Below are 17,792 nucleotides of genomic sequence, written 5' to 3'. Positions count from 1 at the left end.
GGTCTGGGTATACTTACTCCTTCCTCGGTGTGGGGGAATGACCTCAAAGTCCCCCCACCTCCAATTTCTGTAACTTCTATGGGAGGTGGGAGATGTGTTTTCAAATCTCTGCTCTGCCTGATTTGGAGCAGGGACTTGAACTCACGTCTCAGGCAGGTGTCCCAATCACTGGGTTATTGGCTATAGTGGGGAAGAGGCATCTCTGTTTGTTTGTGAGAAAGGGCTGACTTGAGTTAGGTGCCTCACTCCTGGAGAGGGTTCCCAGGAGAGGGTTCCCAGCTACGACCCTTGGCGGAGGGAAGCACCTCCCTGTGGCCCATCAGTCTGGCACCTAAGGCACAGATCAGTGGGATGAGGTGCCTAAGTACCTTTAAGGAGCTGGTCTCTAAGCCCTGCTCTCCCCTTTCTTTTGTATTTCACTGCTGGCTAGTTTAGAGGGCTCCTCGCTCAGCTTGCTCAGTTCTGAGAATTCCTTTCTTAGGCACCTCACTCTCCCTGTTTAATGTATGAGGAGTCTGGGTGCCTAATTCAGGGCTGTGAATTCCACTAGTAGCAGGGCACCTAGGAACTGGGAGTTGCAGTGCCATAGGTTAATGTAGCCCGGGGTACCTTCCACGTAGAATCAACGGTAATAGTGATATTCCAAGTGGACCTCAGGGAGTCTCTAGAACTTTTTCCTTTGGGGGTTGAAGCTCTGTTTGCGGTGATAAAAAAAAATAAATCCCCCTTAAGATTTTATTCATTTCCTTTGATTGAGGAAGTTGGCAGGAGTTTAGTGGTTGAAGGAGTGTCAGTGTCAGAGTTCTTACATATTGTATAATCCTAAAAGCACATAAATTTATGTATTGTAGCTTTATCTGACACATATGTTTGAAAAAACCAAGATGAGCTAAAAAGCTTGAAAGGAGTAGTACCTTGAGGAATTTTTTCCATCATAGCAGTGCTTTTTCCTAAATATTTTTATTAGTTAATTAAACTATAAGAATCTTAACTTCATTTTAGGTTATCTCTTCCTATGGTTCAAAAATATTTTAAGAGGTCAATAATGCACATTTTGACTTTCAATCAATCCGTGTGGGATAAATCTCAGTCAATAATGCTAAGTTTTCTGAATGTTCTGCACAGCAGGGAGAGGGTGTCTCTCTCTCTGTGTGTGTGTGCGTGCGTGCGCTAATGGTTGGAAACAACAATCCATCTCCCCTCATCTGCACTCCACCCTGTAAGAATGAAAACCATAGGAAAAAAAGTAGTACAGCCTGACATATGTGACCTAATGTAAAATACCTGATTATTGCTCCACATCATAAGTACTTTACAGTTCCCAGCTGACATACTCTTTACTCATGAGTAAATATGTAACTGATTATGCGAGTGAGGGCAGGGGAAGTGAGAGATCAAGAAGGGATAGATAATTTAATAGAGTACAGGGCATATTTCATTTCACATGTAATAAAAAGTGAAAACTGCACTACATGCTGAAACGTGGGTTTTCTTTGTGAAGTTTATTTCCTTACAACTTCTTCAGAGTCTGATTGAGCCGGAGTCCATCTGCATTGTTGCCTCAGAATAAAGAGCTGTTTACAGACACGTATGCAAAGTGCATAATGAGGGAAGCAACCCAAACAGTTGTATAAAACTCATAAGGCTCAGTCTGGAACTGCTGAAATGAATCCAACAGTTGGAGCTAAATCATCCCCTCTTGCCAAGGCAGGGACAAAAATCACTGGTGAGAGCAAGAGCAGAAGGGAGTTGCCATTTCCTACAGCACCTCCAGCAAGCTGCACAGCCCCTACAAGTCTCTCCAGAAAAAGTTCCCTCCCCTCTCTCTCTCTCTCTCAATATATTTGCTGCTTTTATCAGCTGAGACTCCTTTTTTATTGTACTTATCATTATTGCCTTTCTACTTTCCCTTGTTTTGCATTTAATTTCTTCTTTAGACTTTTTTGAGTTATTGTAATTAAAAAATTTTTTTTAAAAACTTCAGTACCAGGTGCTCAAATGACTGCTGTAGCATATCTGGAACAGAATGGGCTCAAGGCAGCCATTTATCCCTAAACCCAAGGGAATGAATTTCACAACTATAATTGCTACACTATAATTCTTATTAATGTTGTGCTATAATTCTATTTAATTCCTAAGGGCTAGTAAATGCATTAGGATTTGTCAACGTATTATTTTACACTGTTTATGATCTGTCAAATTATGCTTTTCAGTATTGTATCGTGTAAAGGAAAAGCCCTAAAAGGCCTAGGTTGGAGAAAATTATCTATGTTTTCTAGGTGGGGTTTGGAAGAGAGAGAGGCTCTTTTATTAGAAAAGTAGTGAAGTTGAGTTTGTAACCAATCCCTTGTTGAACCTTTAATGCCACTGTGGTTGATTGTTCATGAAAATATATTAATATCAGCTATCTTATAGCTACTTAAGAAAGGTACTGTGGCTGTTTTTATGAAGTAGTAGCTATAACCAAGACATGTTATGTGATTAAAAGTACCTGTCTTCCTGCATTGTAAGAAAGAAGGGTGTAGGCGAGTTATAAGGCACTGGGAACAATGAAATAAAAATGAATTGTGTTGCAATGATTTCACTTCATTCTTGTGAAATACCCTGGTTTCTTAGGTAGCGAATATGATGAGGAAGAAGTAGACTATGAAGAATCAGACAGTGATGAGTCCTGGACCACAGAAAGCGCCATCAGCTCGGAAGCTATTCTCAGTTCAATGTGTATGAATGGAGGGGATGAGAAGCCTTTTGCCTGTCCTGTTCCTGGATGTAAAAAGAGATATAAGGTGAGTTATAACAGAGACTTGGTTTATTTCTATTTCGTTGCAGTAGGGGAGAGAGTCTGGGAAAGCAGGTCACATCTTTCTGTTTTATTAGACCTTTCGCTTTTATTTTTACAAGACTTCAACAGATTCTCATATAGCTGCACAATGTTCTTTTCGGACTGATTTTCCTCTCAAACACTTTCAAGTCATATACAGCATATGTTGCATCTATATCTACTGATCAAGAGAGATTGTTAAAAGGAACGATTAAAGCAATTGGGTCACATATTGTAATTAGCAAGCCTTATTCCAAAAAATTATCTGCTGAAATGGAAAGATGATGCCAACATTCATCTGTTAAATGGAATCACGCACATTACATATAGAACTTGTCCATACCAATGCTAGAATGGGTCCTCTTTATATAACCATTACAGATTTTGTGCTGTCCTGTACTGAAAGTATGCCAGTGATGCTTCTGCTGATATAGATGATGTGCAAAAGGTACCATTTAATTTTAAAAATCCAAAGGCCACCTCAGGGAAGACTGAGCAATAACCTCATAGAAAACATATGTATAGGGTAAATTCTGACCCAGATCCTGAAAACAGATCTGTATGAGCAGAATCTTGTACTGGTGCAGAATCCCTCTGACTTCTTGTGGGCATGACAATCTGTATGGATTTGATTGCAGGATTGGGAGCTTCTGTTTGCATATATTCTGGTAAAATTTGTCCTTTTTTTTTTTTTTTCGTTCATTTTATCATATGAGGGACCTTTGCATAAAAATCTGTTAATCAGCTTCTGCTTATGTTCTCCTTGCGCCATCACAGTTGTCTAGCATGCATCTCTCTCTGATATTACAGGCAAAGCAATATTATTTCACATGAATTAGAGCAGGAGCAAATGGATTCTTACAGAATAGATTCATTTTTTATGCAAAGGTCCCTAAGCAATAAAAATGTAGGAATATGTGGCTAGATTCTCTCTCTCAATTAAATGTTTTTCAAAGTTCTCCATGAAGCAGTAGAGAATGTTTTAAAATCCAACAGGCTCAAAGGACTCCAACCTACAGTGTATACACCAGCAAAACTGCCACTGAAGATAAGGCTTTTTTAACAGCTGCATAGTAAAGTCCTAAAATGGAATACAAAACTGAAATATGAAAGAGAGAAATGCTGGAAGATTAGTAACGTTTGAAGGTCTATAAATCCTGACCATAGCAAATATACTGTGCATAAAAATGTGCAGTACTTGAAAATGTGTGCCTTTTATTGATTCTGCAGCTATTCTGAATCACGTACAGCCCCTTTAACTCAGTAATGCTTGTCACAAAACATATGTGCATGTACGTGGAGATCAGTCACAAGTGGAAATATTGTGCGAAAGAGTGTGTACGCTTTCTATAGCAATGTGTTAGTCCTGTATGTGGAGATTAGTTTGAATTATGAATTACATCATAATTGTTCTCCTCTTCAGGAAAATCTCAGCATAACCTCTTGGGGTGGTGGGGGGGAAAAGATATTTTTGGGCTATTTGGAAGTGTCAATGAGCAGATGTGGTCACATGCAAGATGATCACATTTTCTTTATGGCAAAAGGTATGTAAGGGGAGGAGTGTAGAATAAAAGGTAAATGCATAGCTCAGGAAGCAAACAAGCCATGGCAATTGTTAGGAGTTACTTTCCCAAGAGGGCATCTGTGCATTGCAGAAAACATTTATTTAGTGGAAAAAGCTAGGAGAAGAACCCTGTAATTTGCTATATCCTGTCTTTTCTCTGTTTGACTGCCAGCTCCTCTGTCTTTTTACTGCCAAATAAGCAAGCTGTTCCTGCCTGCTTCTGCTATCTCGCTGCCTTCATCTCAAATGCATGAGGACTGTCTACGGGATGTCTTGTGCACCATTAATGGTAGAACAGTCAGACAGGGAACAAATTAACGACCCATAGAGAGGCTGACAAACAGAGAAAGCAGCAAATAAAAAGTACCATAGTTTTGGGAAAATATGTATCCCTGTTAAGCCCAGATGGGTAAGGACATTTCCTTTAGCTGTCTCACTTCCAGTTAGTTGCTTCTGTTTCCTCATTTCTCCTCTTCATCTAATTTATTTTCTGTGTTTATCTTTGTTTCCTCTTCCTTTCGTTTTGTGTCAACTGTATGTCATGTTTCCTCTTGATCTTCCCTCTGTTTAACCCCCACTCAGAAGAAATATTTGCTGAGTTTAGGTAGGAGTCCTGATATCAAAGGATCATGCACTGGAACTTCCTGCTGGGTGCTGGGTAATAACATTGATGGCTACAAACAGGAATATTGATGCACACATATAGTAATTATCAAAATCACTTTACATCTGAAAAGGTCTAAGTTACTTCTGGTTGGGGGAGGGAGGATGAATGAACACAGCTTTCTTTTGGCCAGCATTTAGATGATGTGTTTTTATACTATGATGATGATTTATTATTATTTGTATTGTGAGAGTGCCTGGAAGTCCCAGTCAGGGTCTGGGTTCCATTCTGCCTGGCCTGGTACAACAGTAAAAGACTGGCTCTGCACCAAAGAGTAATTAATGTAATTAAGCAGTGTAATTAAGACAAGATTCAGCAGTGAGTGTAAAAATATTCTGATGGGGGAGGGAGGAGGATGGAAACTGTAATAAGAACATGTTTTTACATGGGCCAGATAAATATCAGAAGTCCCTATTGGCCATCTGCCTAGCTGTTATCCGGTTACAGTTTCCCGTAGGCATCACAGTAGAAGTGAGTCACACACGTTTAATTGCTGTTTTTCAGTCTTATTTTTTTTAAAGATATGAAATTGTCTACCAATAAATTATAACAATAATATTGTTACTCTAGCCTCTATTTACTATAATCTGCCTTAGATTTTTCTTCTAATACAATTGTCAATTTTTTCTAAAATATGACCCTAAGCTTCCTTAAAAGGTTCTAAGTCTCTGTATTTGGAAAGATTTTCAAAAGCACCTAAGTAACTCATTAGTGAGAGGTAGGTGAGGTAATATCTTTTATCGGAGAAAATTCTGTTGGTAAAAGTCATAAGCTTTTGCATAACTCATTGACTTCTAGATGCTCTAGCGCAGGGGTGGGCAAACTTTTTGGCCTGAGGGCTGCATTGGGTTTTCAAAATTGTAAGGCAGGCTGGTTAGGGGAGGCTGTGCCTCCCCAAACAGCCAGGTGTGGCCCATCCCCGCCCCCTCCTGCTTCTCGCCCCCTGGCGGGCCCCCCAGAACTCCTGCCTCATCCAACCCCCCTGTTCCCTGGCAGCCGCTGGATCCCCCACCGCCCCATCCAACCCCCATCTCCTTCCTGACTGTCCCCCGGACCCAATTCAACCCCGCTTCCCTGCCCTCTGACTGCCCCGAGCCCTATCCACACCCCTGCCCCCGACCACCACCCCAAACTCCCCTGCCCTCTATCCAACCCCCCCTGCTCCCTGTCTCCTTACCGCGCTGCCTGGAGCATCGGTAGCTGGCAGCGCTAGAGCTGTGCCGCCCAGAGCAGCAGGACAGGCTGCCACGCTGCCTGGCTGGAGCCAGCTATGCCACTGCACAGCACAGAGACCAGGTCAGGCCGGGCTCTGCAACTGCGCTGCCCCAGGAGCTCACAGCCCCGCCACCCAGAGCATTGCGCCAGCGGCGCAGTGAGCTGAGGCTGCGGGGGAGGGGGAACAGCAGGGAAAGGGCCGGGGAAGTCTCCTGGGCCAGGAACTCAGGGGCCAGACAGGAGGGTCCCGTGGGCTGGATGTGGCTTGTAGTTTGCCCACCTCTGCTCTAGAGTGTTCCTGTGTAACTGTATTTATGTGTTATTTATCTTCTACATATTTAAAACTTTTAATTTGATCTTTAGCAGTGGTCTAAATGGGTTCCCTTGAATCCAAGATGTGTGTGATATGTTTGAGCTTTGTTTCTCCAAAGCTAAACATTAGGCTCCTAAATCCACATGTAGGTGTATATTGAAGACAGCGGGATTTATGTTTCTAAGGCACTTCTGAAAATCCCACCCTGGTGGGGCCAAAATACGGATTTTTAGACTCTTACTTCGATAATGTTGGCCGATGTCAATAATGTGTTGTCTAGCTTTGGACAAGCAAAGCTGAAACTTATCTGAAGTATCTTTAAAGCTGAGGAACCTATTTAGACAACTGCTACAGATGCAATGAAAAGTTTCAAATATATGTAACAGAAATAATGCATGAATACATAACGTCTGTGAATAGAGTATCTATCACATAGTCTCTGGTCTATGGTAAACATAATAAAAATAGGAGAGTGTTTTAAGTGCCCACAAAACTTCCAGATAAGGTTGTTCGAGGGCATTTCCTATCAACACAGTCACTAAAAATCCAGCAAGTCAGCAGTTAGGGCAGAGGTGGGCAAGCTACAGCCCGTGGGACCGTCCTGCCTGGCCCCTGAGCTCCTGGCCCGGAAGGCTCACCCCGGCCCCTCCCCACAGCCTCAGCTCGCTCGCTCCGCCGCTGGCGCAATGCTCTGGGCAGCGGGCTGTGAGCTCCTGGGGCAGCGCAACTGCAGAGCCCGGCCTGACCCAGTCTCTGTGCTGCGCGGTGGCGGTAGTGTGACCCGGCTCCAGCTGGGCGGCACGGCTGTAGCACCACCAGTGCTCCAGGCAGTGCGGTAAGGGGGCAGGGGTGGTGGTCAGGGGGCGGGGATGTGGATGCTGGTCGGGGGGAAACAGGGGGTTGAATGGGGGCAGGAGTGCCAGGGGGCAGTCAGGAAGGAGGGGGGGTTGGATGGGGCATCAGGAATGAGAGGAGGAGTTGGATGGGGCGGTGGGGGTCTGGGGGCAGTCAGGGGACAGGGAGCAAGGATGTGTGGATGGGGCAGGGGTTCCAGAGGGGTCGTCAGGGAACAGGGGGTGTTGGATGGGGCAGGAGTCTGGGGGGGAAGGGAGCAGATAGGAGGTGGGGGCCGGGCCACGACCCCCTCCCCTAACTCGCCCTCCATACAATTTACGAAACCTGATGCAGCCCTGAGGCCAAAAAGTTTGCCCGCCCCTGAGTTAGGGCATCATACGCATCCACACCAAACTCAATTCACGTATCTCACCATTCAAATATTACAACTGAGCAGATACACTCAGAATTCTCATCGACACAACAAATTCCCTTTCACTTCCAACATGTAGCCACCCACAATGCACACATCCAGTTCCTCTGCACAACACAAGGCACAGTTCAACTCCAAGCTCATAGTTTTTCCATGTACAAATAACACATTATTGAGTTTCTCCAGTGCACATATATTTGGAGAGCGTACATCATCCCAGAAAGGGAATTGGGTGTGGAGGTTACAGATCTGAGTGCATCTGCTTTACTGTGATGGCTGAATGGAAAGTTCGGGAGTGGAGGTTGGTCTAAAAGCGAACAGTGCCTTAACCGGTGATTTCTAAGGTTTTTGGTGACTGTATTGTTAGGAAATGCACTTTAGCAACATCAGCTACATTTTTTTAAAGGCAGCGGTTTCCTGGTTTTTTAGAATGTGTAAAAGTTCAGGGTATGATTGGGCAGAGGGCAGCCAAGATCAGTTGGCAAGAGGACATGTAATGATGGCTATAAGCATGGGGAAAACAAGACTAGCGAGGACTGCCAGTTGTGAATGGGGGCTTGGAAAGACTGGGGGCAGCAGTGGCTGGTGGACTATGTAAGTATAGAGTGGAGATGGTGTAGTGTGCAGCACAAGTTTGCAGATAGGGATGTAGTTAGAGGGTTGTTGGGTAGGGGGAAACTGGAGAACAGCAAAGATTCGGCAATCAAGAGTGCAGGGGAGGCTGTGGTAGCAGGAGGGGGAGGATATGGGCTGTGTTGAATGGGTGGCATTGAAGTTCACAGAGGCAGCATAGGGTTGGGGAAGTGAGAGCCTATGGAGAGGCAGGATTAGCAGCGAGTTTGGGGCAGGGCAGATCACTCCGTAATAGACAGGATGTCTCTTATGCTGGCAGGATCTGTAATTAATTTGTTTTGGATCTTTCCCAGCTAAGAAATCCTTCCCCTGAGTGGGCAGAGTTTCTCTGTGCTTCACCAACTGGGCTTTCCCTGCTCATTGCAAAGAAACCGATCCCTCTAAGTAGCATTATTTCCTTGGGCCCTGTCTATAAAAGGGGATGGGAAGGGCTCAGTGAGCCTGATGGGCCTGGGCTCCCTGAGGCTGGGAAGCCCAGTGGTCTTTCTCTTGAAAATGCTGGCAACTGCCCAAATGGGGACCCCTTCCAGCACCCTCAAAGAATGCAAAGATACCAGCCTCCCCAGAAGAGGATGGGGGAAATGGCTGCTGGGCCTCCTCTCTCCTTCCCCTGCCCCCCTCCCCAAAGCCTCTTAAGGGTGAGCCTTGGGGGAGCCAAGACAGAGAGGCTTGGAGTGGGAGTTGATTTAAGGGCAAAGGAGCATGGGAGAGGCTGGGCAGGCATGAGATAACAAGCAGTGCGGGTGGGGCATAGAGAAAGAACAAGTCTGGTGGGGTAGATGGAAGAGTGAGAGGAGGAAGCAGACCTGTGGCTCATGGAGTTTGTGAGAGGAAGTGAGCTGGAGTGGATGAGGATTGTGCAACAGAAGCAAGCCCAGTACCTGAGAGAAAGAGGCTTGTCCATGGGGCAGTTTTCTTGCCCTCCTCCACTAAAGATGGCACCTAAAAGCAGCTACGTTTGTCTGGTCAGGAGCAAGCAACTCCTGCATTAATAACCTCACTGTGTGTAAGGTAAACACCACAGACTGTGCAAAAATTAAAGCGAGTGTCCAAGCACTAAACAGAATAAAATGAAACTCCCAAACAGCTACATTCATGTCCCTGTCTCATATCCTTGCACATTTGTACTATTCCTGTCCATGATCCCAAACTTTAATGCCTTAGCTAGTGGTGGCATCCTAGGGCATACGGTCCTGCCAAACCAGTGCCACTGTAGCCACATAAACGCACCAATACCATTACTAGAACTCTTTGGTATCGCCTCCAGTTCTGGTCCTAGTTTCATTGTTCTTTCATCTAGTTTAAGATTTCTGAATGTCTTTCTATGCTGCAGCCTTCTTCCTCAACCGTATGTGTGTCTCATCATTAATCTAAGTATCTAGAGCAATAAAAGTGACAGATGGGTCTGGCAGCGTTGTTCTCTAGACCTCAACAAATTTAACCCAAGACACACAACAAGGTGTTTATATTAGAGCAGTGGAAAAAATTAGGAAGAGTTGACTTGAAGTTCCAACAAAAGTTTTCTTTCAGGGCTTTTATGGAGAGATGTAGATCAAGTTTCATGTTGCGTTGGTTTCTCATAGCCTGAACATTTTGCTATTTTTTCAAACCCTTCTCTAACCCAGTTAATCTTAAAACACAAGCCAAGATGGAATTTCCTAGCACCTTCTGCCTGGAAAAAGGCTGTGCTGTCTTTTTCATCCATCTGATTTCTGCACATGAGGTGTTTCAGAATAACTCATTAAAGAATCCAGTAACCAAGTTTCAAGTAAATCCGAAGTGAAACATTTGCCATAAATGATCATGTTATTGCCATGCAAACTGAGGGTATTTATGCTCTGTAGCTTTTACTGCACAGATGCCACCATTAACTGTACATTTTACTTCTAGAATAATAGTCATTTGACAATCTCTTGAGTTGAAGTTATAAAAAAGGGAAAACTTCTTGCACATTACTCTGGGCAACTTTTCAAAAGTTTCTAAAGATAAACGTAGGTTGTGTTGGGTCATTCCTCCATCGCCCCTCCTCCCACCCCCACACACTGTCGCTGAAGATTAGCATTTCATCCCCGATACTCTGTGCTTGAAAATGTGATGAAGCTTGAGAACAAAGAGTTCATAGGCTTCATTTTATACTGAGTTGGAGACAGTTGCTTTAACAAAACAAAAAAAATACATAGCTGAAGAGGCACAGTTCTGTGTGAAATGGGTCAGGAGAAACTTTCCGTGTAGCGTAAGGTGAGATGGGGCATTGTAATGTAGTCTCCTCTACAGCCCACTTACCTTTTATTTTTTCCCTCTCTCTCCTTAATGTGAACTCCACTGATCACTGATTCTCTAGTAAAGGTTGAAAGTTGTGTAATATTTCAACTGATATGAATTGATTGAAATTGTGTCAGGGAAGATCAGCACAGGATTGGGAACAAAGATTTGTTACTCGGGAGCATAGAATACAACCTATCCCAGTTCAGAATAGATACATCATTGATTGTTTGGAATCAGACTTTAGGAGGACATGTGCTGTGGGAGGTATTACCTTATCTGCATTTCCTGCTTTTCTGATGTTTTTATTTTGTTATTTCCTGCTTCTGAGGTTTCAGTTTTTGGCTACCAACTTTCATGTTCTGTAAGAGTACAAAGGAACCACAACTCTTTAATGAAGCTTTTTTGTTAGTGAATTGTCCAGCAGCAACTATAGAGTGAAGGTCATAATCAGAGGGCTTGATTTTCTGAACTTCCACACAGCATGAGCTCTGGGTAGGCATAGCTCAGATTCCCATCTTAACAAAACCCTTCTTGTCCCTTATAACTATTAGAAGGCAGTGTTCAGCATAATAAAAATTCCTGAATCTAAGCCTGGCTGACTATGCCCTTACATTCTGGGTAGTAATTAGCGCATATTACTATAGCGTTCTCATCCTCTTAGTTTAGTAAATATAGTAAGTGTAGCCAATCAAACCTACAAGCTTTAGCAAGGAGTTGAGTTCTAGGGCTGCGGCCTTGTCGTAGTAATTGCTCTTTGAATGTCCATAAACCTTTCCTCTGGAAGAACAAGAAAAACACTATCCCCTGGACAATTCACAGCTGCTACAATGAAAGTCAATCTCAGACTCTCCTAGTTTATTCAAAGGCCCAGACCCTTGAAGAGGAAGCAGATAATATACTTGGGCCTTGTCTACATGGCTCAGCAAAGTGCATTAGAGGGGTGTGATTTATAGAGTGCTCTGACTGCCCCATGAAGACTCTGTGGGTGTGATGTAAAAGGCACCTACTTCTACATTAACATGAACTAGCTATCTTTCAGGTAGTGGCAGCAGGGTCCACATGGGGCATTTAGTGCACTCTACAAGTCACACACTTGTAATGAACTTTCCTGTGCCATGTAAACAAGCCTTGGGAGAAAGAGCATGCCTCAGTTAGATGAGTCTTTAATTAATCATCCAACCCACTAAAGGCAGATATATAAAATGTCACAGCTTAGACAGACAACCACAGCCAGTTTCAAAATCTGCAAGAAGAATGTAAGATGTTACCACATAAGGAAAGCAACAGAGGCTTTCAACCAGTCTTAGTACAAGACTCTCGAGCTGCCAGCTTCCTGATCCTGCAAGTGAAACTAAAAGATACTTAAGGATTTTCTTAAAGTCGACATCTTCCCTTAAAAGCAAACTATGCAGGAACTGTGATAGTAGCAATTCTAAGCATAGTAGTTCTTCTCTAAGTCAGCTAGAGAACTCTGGTTTCAGTGGTAAATATCCACAAACATGGTTATTTATTTTTCAAGTGTGTTTTAAGGGTCAGGGGCTTAGAGAAATGGGGAGGTTTGTGAAATCATGTGAAAGTCCAACCTAAAGGTGACTGTTTCCTGTGTACTTAATTCTCTAGGTACTGTACATGTACGGCAGTGGTTCTATTTACCATAGTGGGCAGCATATGCAGCTTTCTATGTGTTATGTGGGCCGAATCTGCACACAATAATTACACACACACACACACACACACACACACACTCTCTCTCTCTCTCTCTCTCTCTATGGTCCTGAGGATGTCACATGGGCTGCAGTTGTGTGCTGACTGGGCAATGGGTTGAGAACCACTGATGTAAGGCTATCAAGCTTTCTTGCTGTCTCATGGAAAAAAAAATCTTAAAATAAAAATAGGGCAAATGGTGATAGCTGCTTTGAGCCCTTTGAAGGAGTGTAGCTGAACTCACTCATTTTTGTTTGAATATGTTCCGTAGAGCGTGGAAGGCTAGCACAACATAGACTTACCCCCCAGCTCATTGCGTGCTAAGTGTCCGTGTGGAACCTACTGCCACACACTAAAAGTTTCCCTGTGTTTTGATCCACCCTGCTTTGAAACGGGAGATTAAAGCGCACCACAGAATTTTTCATGCATGGCAGCAGGGCCCACACAGGCAGGTGGTAGGCTACAAGCTAGCGTAAGGTAGATTTACACCCCGGCTTGCCGTGAACTGTTGGTAAGACAAGCCCTAAGTCAACTTCCTGGTGTTTTCCAATAGCATTAAATGAACCATTGGAAAATCCCTATTCAAAGTGTTAGGAAGTAAAGAACATCTATTTTCCTTTGAGTGAGGGTCCCTATATGTATTCCAAACATAGGTGTGCCATGTGCTGGAAGTTTTCAGCAGCAGTCTGTTTACCTGTATGCACGTCGTATGTTGCCTCGTGCTCCAGACAAGGTTGTGAGGCCATGCGAGGCGATGCCTGCTCAGTTCCCTCATAGTGCTATGTGGTTGGAGTCCAGAATCTTCTCTTCCACTTGCTCGTAATCACTACAAGAACAACTGTCCGTTATATTTAGTTAGCTAGTTTGGTTTTTTTTCTTCTTAGTCATGTACAGAGTCTATAGTGTAGTTACTTGCCCCACTCGAGGGCTGCCCTGACATTGTCGGGGGACTACGCTCTGCATTCTGGGATTTAAGAACTGTGCCTCATGCCCTCAATTCGTTCTCCGTGAGAGATGAGCACTGCTGTTGCTTATACTACCTAGGAGGAGCGCATCTTGCCACACATTGCGACATCTCTAAGTCCTTTCCCCTGCAGACCCATGAGGCTCATCTCCTGCGACTTAGGAAGTTCCTCATGGAAGAAGCTTTCCGGCCCCTTGCAGAGTCTGATCCTGGACTGGCAGAACCAGCGGTGCACCACCCTTCACCAGTGGTGAGCATCCTACCCACCACCCAGATCTGACAAGATCAAGCAGGAGAGTTGCAAGTGCTTTCATGGCCATCGCAGCAAGTTGCTGTTACGAGCTTTGCCAGGTCGGGCGAGACGTTGCATGTGAACGGTACCTGCCACCTCCTAAGGTTCCCCATGCAGCGGGTAAAGCTAAAAAGGAGGCAACATAGGTAGCGTTGGCTACCACACTAGCCATACCACAAGACAGCCCTCCATACTGTGCATCTCCACTGCAACATGAGTCCCCATGCTCTACACCACATACACACCCCCGCTTCAGCAGTCAGCAGGACGTGCCATGGACAGCTGGACAAGCCAAACACTTGCTCCCCACAGTGCACTTCAACCTGCCATATTCCCCCCTTGCTGCTGCTTTTGGCTTTGCAGCCCCCCCACCAACAGCTGCACTTCTCTTCCTGGGCTGGAGACCACACCCCATGGTTGCGAGACCACCTTCATTGACAGCTGCCACCATCCGAGATCTCTCTGGACTCCAAGGCCTTCTCAGCAAAGGAACCATCATTCTTCCTGGTCCCCAGGCATTGCTCAGACTCCCGGGCATGGCCACCGCACCAGGCAGGGTATGCTCCAACCCTGCCACATTGGTATGTGTACTCTTGAGGCCTGCAGTATCCCTAGGACTAGACCCCTTGAGCACACTGGCCAACATGGGACGCTTACCACCACCCATATCCATCTTCTCATGCCTTGCACCCTTCCATCTGGGCCCCTTCGCCAGAACCATCGAGCTCGGACCTGGAGGCAGAGACAGCAAGGGAGCCGATCCCAACAACACTGGATGGAGCACTGATTCCCCTGACCGTCTCGCCTCCTGATGACCACCACTAATACCAGGAGCTGCTGCAGAGGGTGGCCCTGAATTTGGGCATCCCATGGGAAGAAGTCCAGGACCAACACCATCAGCTCCTAGACATTCTCCAGCCTAGGGGACTGTCCTGCATTGCATTTCCCATAAACAAAGCCATCCTTCAAACTGCACGGGTGGTCTGGCGCACACCAGTGTTCTGCACCCCCACAGCCATCCAAAGGGGCTGATTTCCTTCCCCTGACTCCTCCTCACTTTGCTGGTGGCGCACGCAGTGATGGAACAGGTGAGGGAGCACTCACACACCTCCACTCCTCCAGATAGGGTGGCAACGCACCTAGAGCTCCTGGGATGCATAGTTTACTCCTCTGCAGCCCTGCAATTCTGCACATCAAACTACCAGGCTCTGCTAACAACGTATGATTTTAGAACTATGCCAAGCTAGTAGAGTTCTTGGAGCATCTCCTGCAGGACAAGCAACAGCATTTCCAAGCCCTCGTGGAGGAAGGTCGCTTGTCGGCCAGGTTTACCCTCTAAGCAGTGATGGATGTGGGAGAGACATCCTCCCGCTCCCTGCCACAGGCACAGTGATGCAACAGGAGGCCTGACTGCAGTTCTCCGGCTTCCCGAGTGAGATCCACACCACCATCCAGTTCCTCACCTTTGACAAGGACAAGTCATTATCGGCAAAGACAGATGAGTCCCTACAACTCTGTAAGGACTCGCAAATGACTCTCTCGTCTCCAGGAATTTACAGAAGCAACAGAAGTCACCCTGCCAACCATGGCCCTATGCACCGTACCAGCCCATGTACACCTTGTATCAAGACCCCGCCTGACAGCACCCCAGATCACACCATCTACAACCGTCAGCCTCTGTCACCTACTCTGCCATACCATGGCACCAATCTAAGGCCCAGTTTTGGCAAGCCCCCATTGTCACCACCTCCAGCCCCCCTTACTGCCTTTGGGGCCCATCTTGCCCACCACTGGGGCAAGATCACCATGCGTCGTTAGGTATTGGAGGTTGTGAGATATGGCTATTCTATCGAGTTCCTTACCTTCCCCTCTTCCCCTCCAGTGCCTCCTGGGAGTCTCTCTCATCGCAACCTCCTACAGTGTGTTGCAAACACCCTCCTAACAAAAGGTACAATTAAACCCGTGCCTTCCCTCTTCAATCGGTAAGGGTTTCTACTCCCTATACTTTTCTCATCCCAAAGAAGGGAGGAGGTCTCCGCTCTAGCCTCGATCTCTGCTTACTTAACAACTTCATCAGAAAGGCCATGTTCCATATAGTGACACTCGCATCAATTATCACCTCCTTTCCCCAGGGGGTATGGTTCACAGCCCTCAACAGGAAGGACGCATACTTGCATAGCGATATCCATCCAGTTCCTTTGCTTCCATGTGGGTGACAACCACTACCACTTCAGAGTTCTCCCCTTTGGTATTGCCATGGCCCCATGAGTCTTCACAGTGGTGGTTGCAGCCCAGCTACAATGCCTGGGGTATTCTGTGTGTGTTTCCTTACTTGGACGACTGGCTCTTGGTGGCGACAATCTTTGCCAAAACGACATCACCCATCCTCACTGTCCACTCGCTCCTTGCCGTATGCTTCTGCGGTGGTGGTGTTGGAGAGGAGCTGAATGTGTTGGTTGTGGATAAGAGGCAGGAATGTGTGGCGGTTAAGCGGACTGCCTGCAGCTCTAGGATATTGATGCGCATGTGTGCCTTGCGATAAGTTCAAGCCCCTTGTGCGGCACAGCCATCTAGGTGGACTCCCCAACTAGCCAGGGAGGCATCCGTGGTAAGGGGGTCATGGGGCCAGAGGTGGCGAATGGGAGGCCTTGCAGCATCAGTCCACCAGGTGAGGGACGTGCAGACCAGCCATGGGTCAGTGTCCAGATGGTTGGTGTGGGGCCTACAGACTGAAGGGAGCCAGAGTTGTAGACAGTGAGTGTGGGTATGTGGCATCACATGGGGTGCAGGCCACCATGTGGCTGAGGAGACAGAGAGAGCAGCGCACTGTGGTGTGTGAGGTATGAGCGTTATGTGGGCTGTCAGGACGGCAAAATGGTCCACCAGGAGGAAGGCTCAAGGTGCCATTGAATCTAAGCGTGCCCTGATGTACCCCAGGCGTTGTAGTTGGGCTGCGACCACCACTCCTCCTGGTAGCCTTGTTCTGGCCCAGATAGTTCTGGTTACTCAGACTCACCTCCCGCCCCCAATCGGTCTCCATGATCTGCCAGACCTCCTCACCCAGGACCCGGGCAGAGTCCATCATCCCAGCCCAGACCTGCTTCGATTGATGGCCTGGTTTTTGAATGGAAATTGCATGTAGACAATGCCTGCTCCACTCATACTTACGCACAGCAGATGATCTTCCACTCTAGTGTGCTACACAGCGAAATGGAAGCGTTTCACCTCCTGGGCACACGACCACCGTTTCCCTCAAGTACATCTCTCTCCCCATCACCCTAGACTACCTCTTAGACCTTAAGACCTCAGGCCTCTCCCTTAGCTCTGTCTGGTCCACCTGGTGGCTCTTAGTGCCTTGCTACCACTTGTGGATGGCCACTTGGTGTTTACTTACCCTACCACCACCCAATTTCTGAAAGAGCTGACAAACAGCTTCCCTCTGGTTCTCACACCTGCCCCTCCTTGGAACTTCAATCTTGTGCTCTCTGCCCTCACCAGACCTCCCTTTGAGCCCCTGGTCACATGCTCTGTCTCACGCTTATCCATGAAGGTCTTCTTCCTTGTAGCCATCACCTCCACTCGGCGGGTCAGCAAACTGGTGGCCATGATGGCTGACCGCCCCATCCCCCATATACAGTCTTCCATAAGGACAAACCACCCTAAGTTTCTCCTGAAAGTGGTCTCGGAGTTCTGCCTCAACCAATCCATCCATTGCCTGGACTTCCACCCTAAATCGCATATCACTCCCACAGACAAGACCCTGCAGTCTGTGGATGTCTGCTGTGCGCTCACATTCTACGTAGACAGGGCCCATGCCTCTCCATGTCTCTTCGTTGCCATTATGGAGAGGTCCAGGGGCCAAGCCTTCTCCTCTCAGCGCATAGCCAAGTGGATCTCTGCTTGCGTCATGGAGTCCAATACCACATGCACAGTCTAAAGCCACACCAATTGGCCGAATTACAGCCCACTCCACAAGGGCCCAAGCAACCACCTCCACCTTCCTGGCAGATGTCCCCTGGTACGATATCTGCCAAGTGGCAACCTGGCACTCTGTACACACCTTCACCACCCACTAGAGCAGTGGTTCTCA

The 17,792-nt window shown here is 46.4% G+C and overlaps 1 protein-coding gene across 3 annotated transcripts in view; it reads left to right on the top strand.

The window, feature by feature from the left end:
* The window catches only part of JAZF1 (JAZF zinc finger 1), a 265,569-nt gene that overhangs the window by 244,221 nt on the left and 3,556 nt on the right, over window positions 1-17,792 (top strand). For all 3 annotated transcript variants that reach the window (XM_039521096.1, XM_039521097.1, XM_039521095.1), the window contains one exon: window positions 2,617-2,786. In XM_039521096.1, coding sequence (XP_039377030.1) covers window positions 2,617-2,786 — 170 coding nt within the window. The remainder of the gene's footprint in view (window positions 1-2,616; window positions 2,787-17,792) is intronic.

This window comes from Mauremys reevesii, linkage group 2, assembly GCF_016161935.1.
Source record: "Mauremys reevesii isolate NIE-2019 linkage group 2, ASM1616193v1, whole genome shotgun sequence".
Classification (NCBI taxonomy): domain Eukaryota; kingdom Metazoa; phylum Chordata; order Testudines; family Geoemydidae; genus Mauremys; species Mauremys reevesii.
This window is presented reverse-complemented; position numbering and strand designations above follow the sequence as displayed.